The 13,850-nt window shown below is 40.1% G+C and overlaps 2 protein-coding genes across 17 annotated transcripts in view; both read right to left on the reverse strand.

The window, feature by feature from the left end:
• Window positions 1-403: 403 nt before the first annotated feature.
• LOC123755958 (protein ALEX-like) lies at window positions 404-1,420 on the reverse strand. Its single transcript, XM_045738953.2, has one exon. The coding sequence runs from the start codon at window positions 1,418-1,420 to the stop codon at window positions 404-406; it is 1,017 nt and encodes a 338-aa protein (XP_045594909.2).
• A 6,529-nt stretch (window positions 1,421-7,949) lies between these two features.
• Window positions 7,950-13,850, reverse strand: part of LOC123755059 (probable 3',5'-cyclic phosphodiesterase pde-5) — a 187,282-nt gene continuing 181,381 nt past the window's right edge. For all 16 annotated transcript variants that reach the window (XM_069305477.1, XM_069305476.1, XM_069305478.1 and 13 more), the window contains one exon: window positions 7,950-13,794. In XM_069305477.1, coding sequence (XP_069161578.1) covers window positions 13,507-13,794 — 288 coding nt within the window. In that variant the 3' untranslated portion in view covers window positions 7,950-13,506. The remainder of the gene's footprint in view (window positions 13,795-13,850) is intronic.

A 13,850-nucleotide genomic window follows, 5' to 3' on the forward strand; every position in this document is an offset into this window, starting at 1 on the left:
TGAGATTATTATAATTCTATATAAATTATAGTGCATGTTCTTCACAGCGTGGAGTATACCTACGAAAGCTGGTCATCTCAACTTGTGAATCACATGTCCACGACGCCGTCACGTTGAGACTAGGAATTGACTGATTTCGGGAGACTGTCAGACGCACTTCTCATTACCTTCTTGACAGCTAAGCTGATAAACCTTTAGTTATGATATTGTAGTTAGTTTATTAACTCCATAACTATTATTTACTCATAAAATGTTATCACTGAAATTATTGAAACATTTAATTCATTAGGTAGATCTACCATTATTAAACCTACCCACCAGAATTTTGTGGTGGTGGAACATCCAAGTAATCATTAAACCTCATACAGTCCACTCATGTAATTTATTCATACAGTCCATTTAATTAATTTATAAATATAATAAACTCTTGGAAAATTTCCCACAGGAGTTGGAGAGCTTGTGTGAGGCAGGGGTCGGAGAGCTTGTGCGAGGCATGGGTTGGAGAGCTTGTGCGAGGCAGGGGTTGGAGAGCTTGTGCGAGGCATGGGTTGGAGAGCTTGTACGAGGCAGGGGTTGGAGAGCTTGTGCGAGGCATGGGTTGGAGAGCTTGTGCGAGGCATGGGTTGGAGAGCTTGTGCGAGGCATGGGTTGGAGAGCTTGTGCGAGGCAGGGGTTGGAGAGCTTGTGCGAGGCAGGGGTTGGAGAACTTGTGCGAGGCATGGGTTGGAGAGCTTGTACGAGGCAGGGGTTGGAGAGCTTGTGCGAGGCAGGGGTTGGAGAGCTTGTACAAGGCAGGGGTTGGAGAGCTTGTGCGAGGCATGGGTTGGAGAGCTTGTGCGAGGCAGGGGTTGGAGAGCTTGTGCGAGGCATGGGTTGGAGAGCTTGTGCGAGGCAGGGGTTGGAGAGCTTGTGCGAGGCAGGGGTTGGAGAGCTTGTGCGAGGCATGGGTTGGAGAGCTTGTACGAGGCAGGGGTTGGAGAGCTTGTGCGAGGCATGGGTTGAAGAGCTTGTGCGAGGCAGGGGTTGGAGAGCTTGTGCGAGGCATGGGTTGGAGAGCTTGTACAAGGCAGGGGTTGGAGAGCTTGTGCGAGGCATGGGTTGGAGAGCTTGTGCGAGGCAGGGGTTGGAGAGCTTGTGCGAGGCATGGGTTGGAGAGCTTGTGCGAGGCATGGGTTGGAGAGCTTGTGCGAGGCAGGGGTCGGAGAGCTTGTGCGAGGCATGGGTCGGAGAGCTTGTGCGAGGCATGGGTTGGAGAGCTTGTGCGAGGCATGGGTTGGAGAGCTTGTGCGAGGCAGGGGTTGGAGAGCTTGTGCGAGGCATGGGTTGGAGAGCTTGTGCGAGGCATGGGTTGGAGAGCTTGTGTGAGGCATGGGTCGGAGAGCTTGTGCGAGGCATGGGTTGGAGAGCTTGTGCGAGGCATGGGTTGGAGAGCTTGTGCGAGGCATGGGTCGGAGAGCTTGTGCGAGGCAGGGGTTGGAGTGTGTGTCCACAAAGTGGATATGCAGCTGGTGCCTTTATAGCATTGCTGAGTAATACATAATAATAAGTAAGCATGTTGTTATGCTCTATTTTGTTATATATCATATAAATACATTGCCCAATGTTGTTATCTGTTACTTTCATCAATGTCCAAATTTTTTTTTTTTTTAGGGGATTTGTTTTCCTCCTTTGTTTATTATGTGATTTTGGTGTAACCTTCACATCCTGGAGAGTGCATACCAGTCCCTAACAATGTGAAGAGAAAATGAAATTAGTCAACAAATAAATCAGTCATAACTTGCAGAACTTGGGACTGAATTTTTTTTTGGCTGATTTTCACACAGATTTCTAACTTTATTTTCTTTGTACCTTTAGGTTGTTTTGATGATTAGGGACCTGTTTAGGGTTTTTCACTTATATAAAGTATACCCTAAATGTTTCTCCTAAATCATTATAATTATTCTATACAGTATGTTTTTTTTTGGGGGGGGGGGAGGGGGGTATTTTTTCGAATGCTAAACAGTGTTTATTAAAACGTACAAGTACATTCATGAATTAGAACTGCCTTATTCATTGTCGATAACTTCAACTTCAATTATATCTATATCTAGAATTTCAACTTACTTCAGTATCCAAAAATCTAGTTTCTGACCAATTCTCACCATTTTTACATATAGTGTGCACAGCTGTCTGTTCTACATTCCCTATAGAATTGATTTTTCATAAACCCTAAATGTTTGGAGTTATAAATTTTTGTTGTCTAAATTTGCGCATATTTCAAATGCAACATTGACAATTTTTTTTTTACAGTAAACTATACTGAAAACCTATATTCTAAACATATGAAAATGAAAATCATATGCTATTCTGAGAGCATAATAACACTAAATGAACAATTGGTGATATTTTACATTTTTGAATTTTTTTAGGCCTACTAGGGACCACGAGCCAGAACCTGGCCCCCTCAGAGAGGCACGAGGAGCAATGGCCTATAGAAATGTACATGTGATTTTGGGGCATTCTATATCTGCCATCAACTGGAACAGGTACCCAGAAAGGTAAATGCCCCAAAACAAACCCGTATTCTGGTTTAAAACAATGAAAATAGACAAACGAGTGTACAGAACTCCTCCCAATGAAAACGAGCAAATGAGCATGACGTCACACGAGCCATGCCACATGTCTGCGCAGCTCCCGGAAGGGGGAGCACCAGACCCCGCACCGGCGATCCACACCACAGTTCTTTGGCTGGTGTGAGGCATCATCACGGTCGTGTGGCTCCAGCTCCAGACTCTTGTGTTGAGCTGTGCCTTGGTTCAGTACTGCTCTTACAGTGGCGTGTGAGCTGGTAGTATTATTCCTGGGTACTCGGGCTGCATGTGCTTAGGGTTCTCTTCTCTAAATGCCCTGTAAGTACGTACCACCCTTGGGGCTTGGGGTTCTCTTCCACAAGTCACCTTGGGTCTACCTATGTTGGTCATTTGCTGCTTGGCAATCGACCGCCCCGAGTGTTTGGGAGGTTTCCGTCCTTGTTTACTTTTGGGGTAAGTGGTAGTTTTTGCACTGGTAGGGGTGCGGGGGGTACTGCGCAGCTAATTTTCACCTATAACATTATCCGGCTTTGATCCTTCTGGGTACGTTGTCCTCTTGCGAGGTTTTTCTTTTTTCTTTTTTGCCTGGTGGTGGGGGAGGGGGATTTGCTTTAGTGTTTACTTCCCCTGTTATCTTAGGGTGTGTTCCTTTTTTGGTGGTATCCTCTGCTTCGCCCTCGTAGTGGACATGTCCTGGGGGTTCAGCTTTAGCAGTGTCGGTTGGTAGCTTGGGCGCCGGTTAGCAGTACCGTGCCTGGGATTACCCTTAGCAGACCCAGTCTAGGGGCCCTGGGAAACCTCATGGGGGCACTCGGGTCCGATGGATGCGATCTGAGTCCCCTCTTGCTTTCTGTGAGTTTGAGGGTTGCTCTGTCCCCTTGTCTCAGGGCGATGCTTATTGTTTTTGCCTCCGTCATGCTGCCTGTTGGGTCGGTGACACCTTCGACCCAGAGTCCTGCGAGCTTTGTTGCTTGTTTGTGACTCAGTTCACCCAATCTGATGATGACATTATTTGTGTGCAGGTGGCTCACGCATTGCAAGATAGGTTTACGTTGTTGCAACGTGCTAGGTTGTTGCTTTCCCGGATGCCCAGTTATGCTTATAGGGACCCAGACTTGGGGGTGTTGGTCACGTCAGCCATGGTTCTGTCTGCACCCCCTCATTCTTCCCCTGCTATGATTCATTCGGTCTCCCCCCCCCCCTGCTTCTGGCTCCTAAGCATCTGAGGGCTTCTGTGTCAGGGCAGGGTTTAGAGGTTTATGAGACTCGGGCGGTTTCAGGGGGTTGCCCTTTCCGGGGTGGCGATGGAGGCATTCGAGTCTGTTCCTCCAGTGGGCCCACTCTCTTCCTGCTCTTTCAGGTTTTTTCTTGTGTGGCCGGGGTTTTGGAAAACAACTCGCCCCAGGGCCTGACGTGGAGGTTCCCGGGGTTGGGGAGGAGCTGACTTAGAGGCCTTGGGCCCCGTTGGACCCCACCTGAGTTTTTCGACCCTCCAAGTGGGGCTTACTGTTACAAAGAGTGGGGTTTTTCTTTTCCCCCACATACATGTAACACATTGTGTTACATCTTTCACTATGAAGTCCAGAAAAATTGTTGACCAGACCACACACTAGAAGGTGAAGGGACGACGACGTTTCGGTCCGTACTGGACCATTCTCAAGTCGATTGTGATGAGGAAATAGATGCAGGCAATAAATAGGCTAGAGAGAGGTGAGAAGCAAAGTATAGTAGAGGAGATAGTAGTAGGAATAAGAACTGCACCTATAACAGAAAAATTATAGAAATTTTTAATCCAGAAAAATTAATGCCTAAATTTAATTGAGCATATATCTGCATTCCAAGGCCCGCAGTCCATCATGGGATGGGTGGTTGAGGTCCCAATGTATATTTTATTTATTTATTTACTTTAAAGACAAATGTTTCGGGAGTGCAGTTGTAGGGAAATCAGCGATGTATCATTTTAGTTTGTGAACTGTGAATAGTGCATTGCATAACTCATGAGTTGCATCTTTCATAAGGTGACAATGAGATGGAATCCTCATGAAATGAATTGTTTGTGTATTTGCTATTTGTACCCATAGGATCGAGCTGTTAGCTCTTGGATCCCACCTTTCTTATCGACTAATACACATACACATTCCCAGGATACAGATTCTGAGAATCTGATTCCATTGACATCACTCGTCTTATGTCTTTCTGCTCACGTAGACATTCTGAATGATATGTAGAACCTTTTGAATATCCTCTCATATATGGTGCAATAAACCCATCTGGCCTTGTTGCTTTCTATTGATAATAACTTTAGTCTCCACACACATGTGTGCTTGGGTGACATTTAAGAGGCATTCTTAATGGTTCAACTACAGACGAATATGATAGAAATGCTACTGGATTTTTGTGGTCTCAAATCTTACCTCATCTGAAATGTTAATTATAATGTTTTACTAGTTACTGGAACAATAGCAGCTCTGCTTAGAGCTAGCTATACATTACTAATTCCCTTTGAATACTGTAATTCTAAAACATCTTTTCGTGCACTCAAAAGATCTTGAACTTATCAAGCAAGGAGTAAATGTAAATAATCTCAAAGGGATGAGCATGGGGTGCACAATAAATTACCACTCACAGGATGAGACTACGATATTTGTGCTCTATTTTGGGGTAAATAAAATACATGATTATTTTCAGAATATATACTCTAATGACAAATATTTGAAAATATATTGTATGTTTTAAGAATTTCTGATGGTATAGAACATATTAAGGTTTATAATTAGGCTTCCCAATGCTACTCAAAAATTCCTAGCATTACGTAAGTAATGAAGAAATATATATTTACCAACTATAATGATGGTATTAAATGTAATTTTAATTTGTCAATAAGATAGCGGCAATTATGTGGTATTATTTATTTAACCATATCTTGGCTTTCACTTAAAAATATATATGCCTTGATATGTAGTCACATTAATGTTTACAATTCTGTCTGTCTTCTGAAATATAATTCTTGAAGGTCAATTGGTATAAGTATATGAATGTTAATTAGACAATTGATTGGCTGATGTGTACAGCTCCACACACCCAGAGCGAGTCCATCTAATTACCCAAAGCCACCCATAGTTACCCAATGCTACCCCAAAACCATCTGGCATTACATAAGTAATGAAGAAATATGACATATTTACCCCCCTATAATGATGGTATTGAATGTAATTTTAATATGAATGCATGTTAATTAGACAATTGATTGGCTGGTGTGTAGCTAAAACTCTCCACACCCAGAGCGGATCCATCTAATTACCCAAAGTCACCCATAACCGGTCCGTCTAATTACCCAAAGTTTCCTAGCATTGTTAGTAATGAATAAATATAATACATTTACTCATTATAATGTTGGTGCTGAATGTAGAACATGTAAAAACATAATTTTACTCTGAAAAAGTATCATTTTATAACTAAATTAGATAAAAATAAGGAGCTGGTGATGCCAAAGCAAGTTGACGGTCCAAGCGACAATGTTGTGGAGCGACTTATCCAAGACACATTGTTGCCTGGAGAGTGTTTGCTGGCATATCAGCCTCCTGTACACACATCAAACTTCTCTGCTCAAATTGTTATAAATTGAATTAATGATATTAACTACAAGAATGCATAAATATAATACCACCTCTGGTGCAAGTGTACAATAATATTAAACATAAATAGCCAGAAAACATTTAAGTGTTGTTAAAAATAGGTGTCTGGAAGTGAAATTAACTCCAGACGACAATAGTTTTGTTATATATTTTTGCCCAGAACGCTGTGCGTATTAGTGGCTTTAGGTATTGTATGTACTAGCTCTAGCTATAAATCCAACATTGTTTGTAACGCATTTTCTATGTATGTACTTTTACTTGAATAAACATTCTGATTTTGATTTGAGATAGATGCTGATAGTTATTCGCTGGAATGTGTTTGCAACTTGAATTACTATGTACTTATGTATGTATCCAGAGATTAGAGTAAAACTCTGTTTTTCCAAATTCTACATTCAATACCATCATTATAGTAGATAAATATGTCATATTTCGTCATTACTCATGTAATGCTAGAAGGTTTTGGGGTAGCATTGGGTAGCTATGAGTGACTTTGGGTAATTAAATGGACTCGTTCTGGGTGTGTGGAGCCGTACACATCAGCCAATCAATTGTCGAATTAACATTCATATATGCTAATATATTTCAGAAAACAGGCAAAATTTTAAACAATAATATGACATTTCAAATAATATATATTTTAAGTGAAAGCCAAGATATTGTTAAGTAAATAATACACATAATAGTCGCTATCTTATTGATACATTAACATTACATTCAATAAAATCATTATAGTCGGAAAATGTCATATTTCTTCATTACCAATGTAGTGCAAGGAGGTTTTGGGGTAGCATTGGGTAGCTATGGGGGGTCTGTCTAATTACCCAAAGCTACCTCAAAGTTACCCAAAGCTTCCTAGCATTACGTTAAGTAATAAAGAACTATGATATATTTGCTCACTATAATGTTGGTGCTGAATGTAGAACGTGAAATTCTTAATTTTACTCAGAAATAATATAATTTTATAACAAAGTTTGGTCCATCTAATTACCCAAAGACAAAACATTGTCGCTTGGAGCGTCTACTTTCTGTAGCGTCTCCTGCCACTTAGTTTCGTCTAATTTTGTTAAAAAAGGATATTTTGGAGTAAAAATAAGTTTTTTTGTGTTCTACATTCAGCACCAACATTATAGTGAGTAAATATATCATAGTTCTTCATTACTTATGTAATGCTAGGAAGCTTTGGGTAACTTGGAGTAGCTTTAGGTAATTAGACGGACCGTTGGAATTCGCTTGGTCTTGCAGATAGATTCTTGGATGGTGTCCTCAGATGCACATTGGCACATCCCAATTTAGGAGGTCTGGTTTTCATTTTAGGAGTCAGGATTACTGCTTTAAGGTTCTGCCTTTCAGCTTGAATCTGGTTCGCTGAATTTTTACCAGGTTAGAGTGGGCAGTGGTAACCTGGCTACTTCTATTTGGGATTCATGTTTGCCTACCTCGACAACTGCCTGGTTTGGGTTCTCAGTCAATGTGCATGTCAGCAGGCTAGGAATCTGCTTCTTTCCCAGTTTGCCAGGTTTGGCCTTTTTCAGTTTGGTTCTGTCTAGACATTATGTTCTAGCATAATGTCTAGCCCCATAATGAGGTAAGAATTCACCATATTATATAAGCCTAGGTGAATTAATTCATTATTTTTCAGAACCTAAGATGATATATATTAAAACCGTGATTCAAGTAAAACAGTGACATAACATTTCCAGGTATATCATTAGACAATTAAGCAAATAAAAACAAGATCAAATATATTTTTGAACATTTACTAAATTATATACAGTATGAAACAAGGTTAATTAAATATTTGTGGATGAACTGAAGGTCACTAGTTAAAGATTAATACACTAAAATTTATATAATATATACATTTTGTCTATTTCTCTATAATAAATAATCTTTCGATTAAACTTGTTAACTTAAAATTACAGTCCCTGACAAGGGTGAAATTAATGTTGGTCATGGAGACAACCGTAACACTTGAGCTACTTTGTTTATGGGGCCAAATACATTGTATTTACAGAGGCCATACAGTACATGTTGCTATGTTTATGGTATTGTTGTGTTTCTGGGGGTTATATGTATGATGCTGGGTTTATAACACGCTTCATGCGTGTTATTCTTTTTAATGGTGGCCATGTCTTGCTGTGTTTGTTGTTGCTCATTGCACATGTTGCTGTATTGGTCACACGTGTTTCTGGTGGCTACATACGTTGCTGTGTTTATGTTGATCACGCGTGTTGCTGTGTTTATGGTGGTCACGCGTGTGGCTGTGTTTATGGTGGTCACGCGTGTGGCTGTGTTTATGGTGGTCACGCGTGTGGCTGTGTTTATGGTGGCCACGCGTGTGGCTGTGTTTATGGTGGTCACGCGTGTGGCTGTGTTTATGGTGGTCACGCGTGTGGCTGTGTTTATGGTGGTCACGCGTGTGGCTGTGTTTATGGTGGTCACGCGTGTGGCTGTGTTTATGGTGGCCACGCGTGTGGCTGTGTTTATGGTGGCCATACATGTTTCTATGTTTGTTGAGTTAATGTGTTGCTGTGCTTATGAAGGTCATGTGTGGCTGCATTTACAGTGGTACACATACTGCTGTGATTACGTTGGTAATTACAACTGGTAATATGTTGGCCAACATCCAGCAGGTACACAATGTTCAGAAAACATCAGTAATGTCAATCCAGTGATGGTCCTAAATGAGTCTGACTGTCTACCTGCAATGGAAGTTGCTGTACAGTCTATAATTTGTTGTCATGTGTTTATTTTATGGTGGCTTTGTCTTATTTATTTATATACATACAAAAAGGTACGTTGGGCTTTGAGAGGTCTCGCAACCCAATTGGTGTTTGAGGGTCACATTCTTGCAAAGTCACTAACACGCATAGCATTTAGTTTTGCATAGCGTTATTAGTTATGATAATTGTTTCTATGTAGTTGTTGTCCTGTGTCACTATGGTAAGACTTTATAGATGGTAATGTAAACAGATGCTCATATTTGGTCATTAGTTTCTAAAATGTTAATGCTACATGCTATGAAAATTACTTACAGAATTGGTGAATACACTGTACACAGTTTCTTATATATATTTACATAAATGAAATACAGTATTAAGGATCTATTTGCAAAAATAATTTCACTGTATTTGTCATAACCTTTACAATTAGCTTCACCTCCGACAACTACATGGTTCCCCAAGAATTAAAGCCTAGTGGTCCCTGTGAGTGGGTGGAGCCATTAGAGTACAGTAGTTACAGTAAGGCAGTAGCACTAGTAACTCTAATACAAGGCAATAGTATTATTAGGAATAATTTAATGGGCTTAGCTTAAATGAGATGACAGTGTGTAAAATGAGGGTGAAGAAAATAACAAATACTGGTTTCTTTCATTAGGAAGAACTTTAAGTATGACTATGTATATGGAAATGTGCTAATTACACAACATATGGTGGAATGATTCTTATGGCTAATATAATCAGGAAATGGATAAACCATTTATAAATGGCAATAGAAGTACACTAGTATACTAGTCAAAACTAAGTACAGTGGTAGGTGGGTAGATAACCATTTATATAAGGTTTTAATAGTAAATACTTTATAACAAAATTTACAATATGAAATTTATGACATATCCCATTAGACAAAGTTCAGGCTTCAACCATTACAATTACCCAGTTTATAGGCACATTAAAAATTTGTAAAACAAAAACTGGTAATATATTATTTGTAACATGAAACATTAGCTTTTTGCCATATTTCTGATAACTACTAAGGGACAGGGGTTGTATTGAGAAACTTGTGTCTCAGGCCATGCAAGAAATCCAGAAGCTGTTATGCTATATGATAATTTGCAAGTGCTGGAAGCCACAGGCACATCTCACCCTTGCAGCACACCACAAGTAATTGGAAAATGTTTATTATATATATATATTATATATATATAATATATAAAAAAAAAAAACTCATCTTATAAACACAGCCAAAAATACTCACATTTTGGGTCTTTAGCTCGAGTTCATTAATTAATATAGCTCTTCCAATAGATATTATTTCTTTCAGTCGTTCTGTGTTTTGGCTCTACAGCAATTTTCTAATAATCCTTTCTCCTATACTGTCACCCTTGACTAAATGTTCATACACTACACTACTGTACATACTCAATTATCTTGAACCATCCTTATCCAGCTTGTCTGCATTCTCTTCGCTTTCTTCACTTAAATTACTTCTCTGTAATCATTTCACATAGTTTCTAATAATCCAGCAATTAGCAATATTTACTTCAGTGTTCTTCCATGATACTGGATTTACTGGTCAACATACATTTCATATGCATACTCAGTCTATATATTCATTATCTATAATCCAATAGGCCTACATTCAAAAGCACCCAAAATCTTAATGGGTTTAGAAATAATATATTCAAGTTAAATGCAAAAAGTTATTTCATATAGTTTTAATATTAGTTAAAACTGCATAACATTAAAAATTTGATATTAGCTTTGCACCTTATTTTGGCTTTTGGATGCACTAAACTGAACATTACCTAGAAAATCTGTTTCTAGCACTTGTAGTCTCCTTGTTGACATTACATGTACCTGCCTTACTTCTATACAATAAAATCTGGCCATACCACAAATCTGGGAAACCTTCTGATAACACTATCACACTTCTTGATTCACATTCTTTTCCCTCAACATTCTTACAGTACCTTATACAAAAATATATTATACTAAGGTGTCAGCTAGTATTCAAAATTGATGTTTTGGTTACTTGGTAAGCCTTAACTAGTAATTTGTTCACATACATATAAGCCCAGTAGGCATTCTTATTTTTTTGTAGCAACAGTGCTTATGAAAGAACACACAAAGGAGATTCATATTCTTGGGGGGGGGACAGGAAACCTGTACTTGAACTTAGTCTCCCAAGGCCAATTATTGACCTGTCCCTAGTTACCTTTTTTCCTGCTATGTTAACAGAGGCATCAGGTGAAGAGAAAGATGGCTGTATTGATGAAAACATCTATCCATATATAAGAGAATGTCTCTGTCCAAAATTGGTGACCAGGGCTAGTCTCGCCAAACTTAGCAGAACAACTGGTTTTGTTTTGGGATGGTTATAGGCGGAATTAGGGTCAAGCCTCATCCCCTCCCTCCCTCCCCCCCCCCTTTTGCATGAAATGGCAAACTTTATTAATTTTCATTCTCGCCAAATAGCAGACTATCATCACTAAGATTCATCTGGCATATTATTTTCTAAATGATAATTAAATGTTAGTCTCTATTATGTATTTTGTTTATTGGATGAAAACAGTGTTTAGTGAAAATGGTTACAGGGATAAGAGAAAGTTAAGAGTTGAGGTGGCAGTGAGGGGGTAGGGAAGGCAGTGAAGGGTAGGGAAGGCGATGAAGGGTAGGGAAGGCAGTGAAGGGTAGGGAAGGCAGTGAAGGGTAGGGAAGGCGGTGAAGGGTAGGGAAGGCAGTGAAGGGTAGGGAAGGCGATGAAGGGTAGGGAAGGCAGTGAAGGGTAGGGAAGGCGGTGAAGGGTAGGGAAGGCGGTGAAGGGTAGGGAAGGCGGTGAAGGGTAGGGAAGGCGGTGAAGGGTAGGGAAGGCGGTGAAGGGTAGTGGAAGAGGGTTAAAGGTAAAGAAGGCGGTGAAGGGTAGGGAAGGCGGTGAAGGGTAGGGAAGGCGGTGAAGGGTAGAAAAGGTGCTGAAGGATAGTGGAAGAAGGTTAAAGGTAAGGAAGGTGGTGAAGGGTATGGAAGATGGTAAAGGGTAGGGAAGGTGGTGAAAGGAAAGGAAAGGAGTAGGTGATCAAATTTGGGAAGATAATGATGATTTGTAGATGGGGCTACCCAGCAGTGCCCGAGTAGTGAATACTGTTGTTAAAGTGTTAGTGATGATTGTGTGTAATGAAGATGGATATGGTAATAGTTGTGTATAGTGAAGAGTTGTGTAGTGAAGCCTCAGCATACTTCCACTACTGCAGCCATTCAATAATCACTTCTAATACATTATGCAGAACAGCATCAAAATCTTATTTAAATGTTTGAACACAGTGAACTTTGTCATATATGGCCATGTAGTATCAAGCTCCCTCCAGGAACCAATTTGTCTATTTGGGTTCAGCTCAAAACTGTATATACCGGCATATGTGTCAACATTTGAAGCCTAAAAGAATACTGTATATCCAAAACCAGGGGTCAACTTGTCTGCTGAACATAAAATGTGAACCTTTACCACAGAGATAAACAAGTGAAATGCTCAGCTTAACACTCCTTGTACACCACTTCTCATAACTCTTGCAGCCCATCACAATTATTTTGATAATCTTCACTTGTGAAATTATCAAAATTTCTTGGCAAACTGATGAGGGAGGGAGGGAGGGAGGGAAGCAGGGAATGAGGAAGCCAGAACGACAGGCAGGGTGGCCAGAAAGGAGGGCGAGCGGGGGATTGATGGTTGGCAGGGAAGGAGCATGGGGTGGGGCAGGCAGGTCCTTGGCAACCACTGACACCACCTGCTTTATGTGGGTAAATATTCGTTAAGTTGCAGTACATTTATGAGATACCATAGTTATTCCTTCCATACAGTGGTGCTGCCTTATTTTGAGGGGGGTCATTTTATGCACTGAATATAGGCCTAAACCTGAAATACACCTCTAAATTTTTGGGGTCAACATATACGCCGGTATGTATGGTTAGCAGGGTATTTAGACTCTTAATTTCTCTAGTAAATCAGTTTGTGTAAGTGGTGCAAAGGTTGCTCTATATCCTCTCTGCCTTGTGACTTACCTAAAAAATGGATTTAAAATTTGGTCTGTAGCTGTATAATGGTGTGATTTCACATGGCCCTTAGGATGACATCAATTTGATGTCTTCTGCCTGCTGGGTACCCTCACTCACTCCTGAGTGCAAGGTTATCATATGCCATACCGTAAAATAAAAACTGTTTTTGTCAGTTATTTTACTTGTAACATCAAAATTTGTTTTATTACATCTAAAATAATTCTGTAAGAGAAAAATATATGCGCTGCATTTCTGGTGTAAAAACCCAGTCTTGCGCTACACTCATATGGAAGAGTTCTTTGCTCAAAGTAATATGGCACTTTTTCTAACAATTATGTCTATGGCTTCCATATACTGTAATTGTAACTTATCCTTGGGAGCATAATTGTTAGTACACAGTAATTGTAAAAAGATCATTCTTTGCATTTTGATTTGCTATCTCTGCAACGGCAATAGAACTTACTGTATTTGTACCGGTAAATTTTATATACACTAAACCACTCCAAAATCAAACAAAACATCACTGTCTTAGGTATCGTCGTCTTTTCCAGTGCCACCTTTCGCAGAGATACACTTATCATCAATTTCTTCTAGTGTCTCTTCACACTCTCCCTCCTCAGTAACCTCTTGTATTCCTGTATCAGTATCTTCACGATCTTCCTCTTTATTCCTACTGGTGTCTTTTGTCTGCTCGGCAGCGATACGTTTCCATGTTTGCAAGTTATTTTTGCAGCCAGTGAGCAGAGGCTCTGTGTCAGGAATGAGCTTGTAGAGCAGCTCATAGCATGGAATACAGATGCCAGACAGGAATCCAACCTTGATCAATGAAAGAATATAATGTGAAAATACATAACTTCAGTGTGGCTTCAGAC

This window comes from Procambarus clarkii, chromosome 55, assembly GCF_040958095.1.
Source record: "Procambarus clarkii isolate CNS0578487 chromosome 55, FALCON_Pclarkii_2.0, whole genome shotgun sequence".
NCBI classification, from domain to species: domain Eukaryota; kingdom Metazoa; phylum Arthropoda; class Malacostraca; order Decapoda; family Cambaridae; genus Procambarus; species Procambarus clarkii.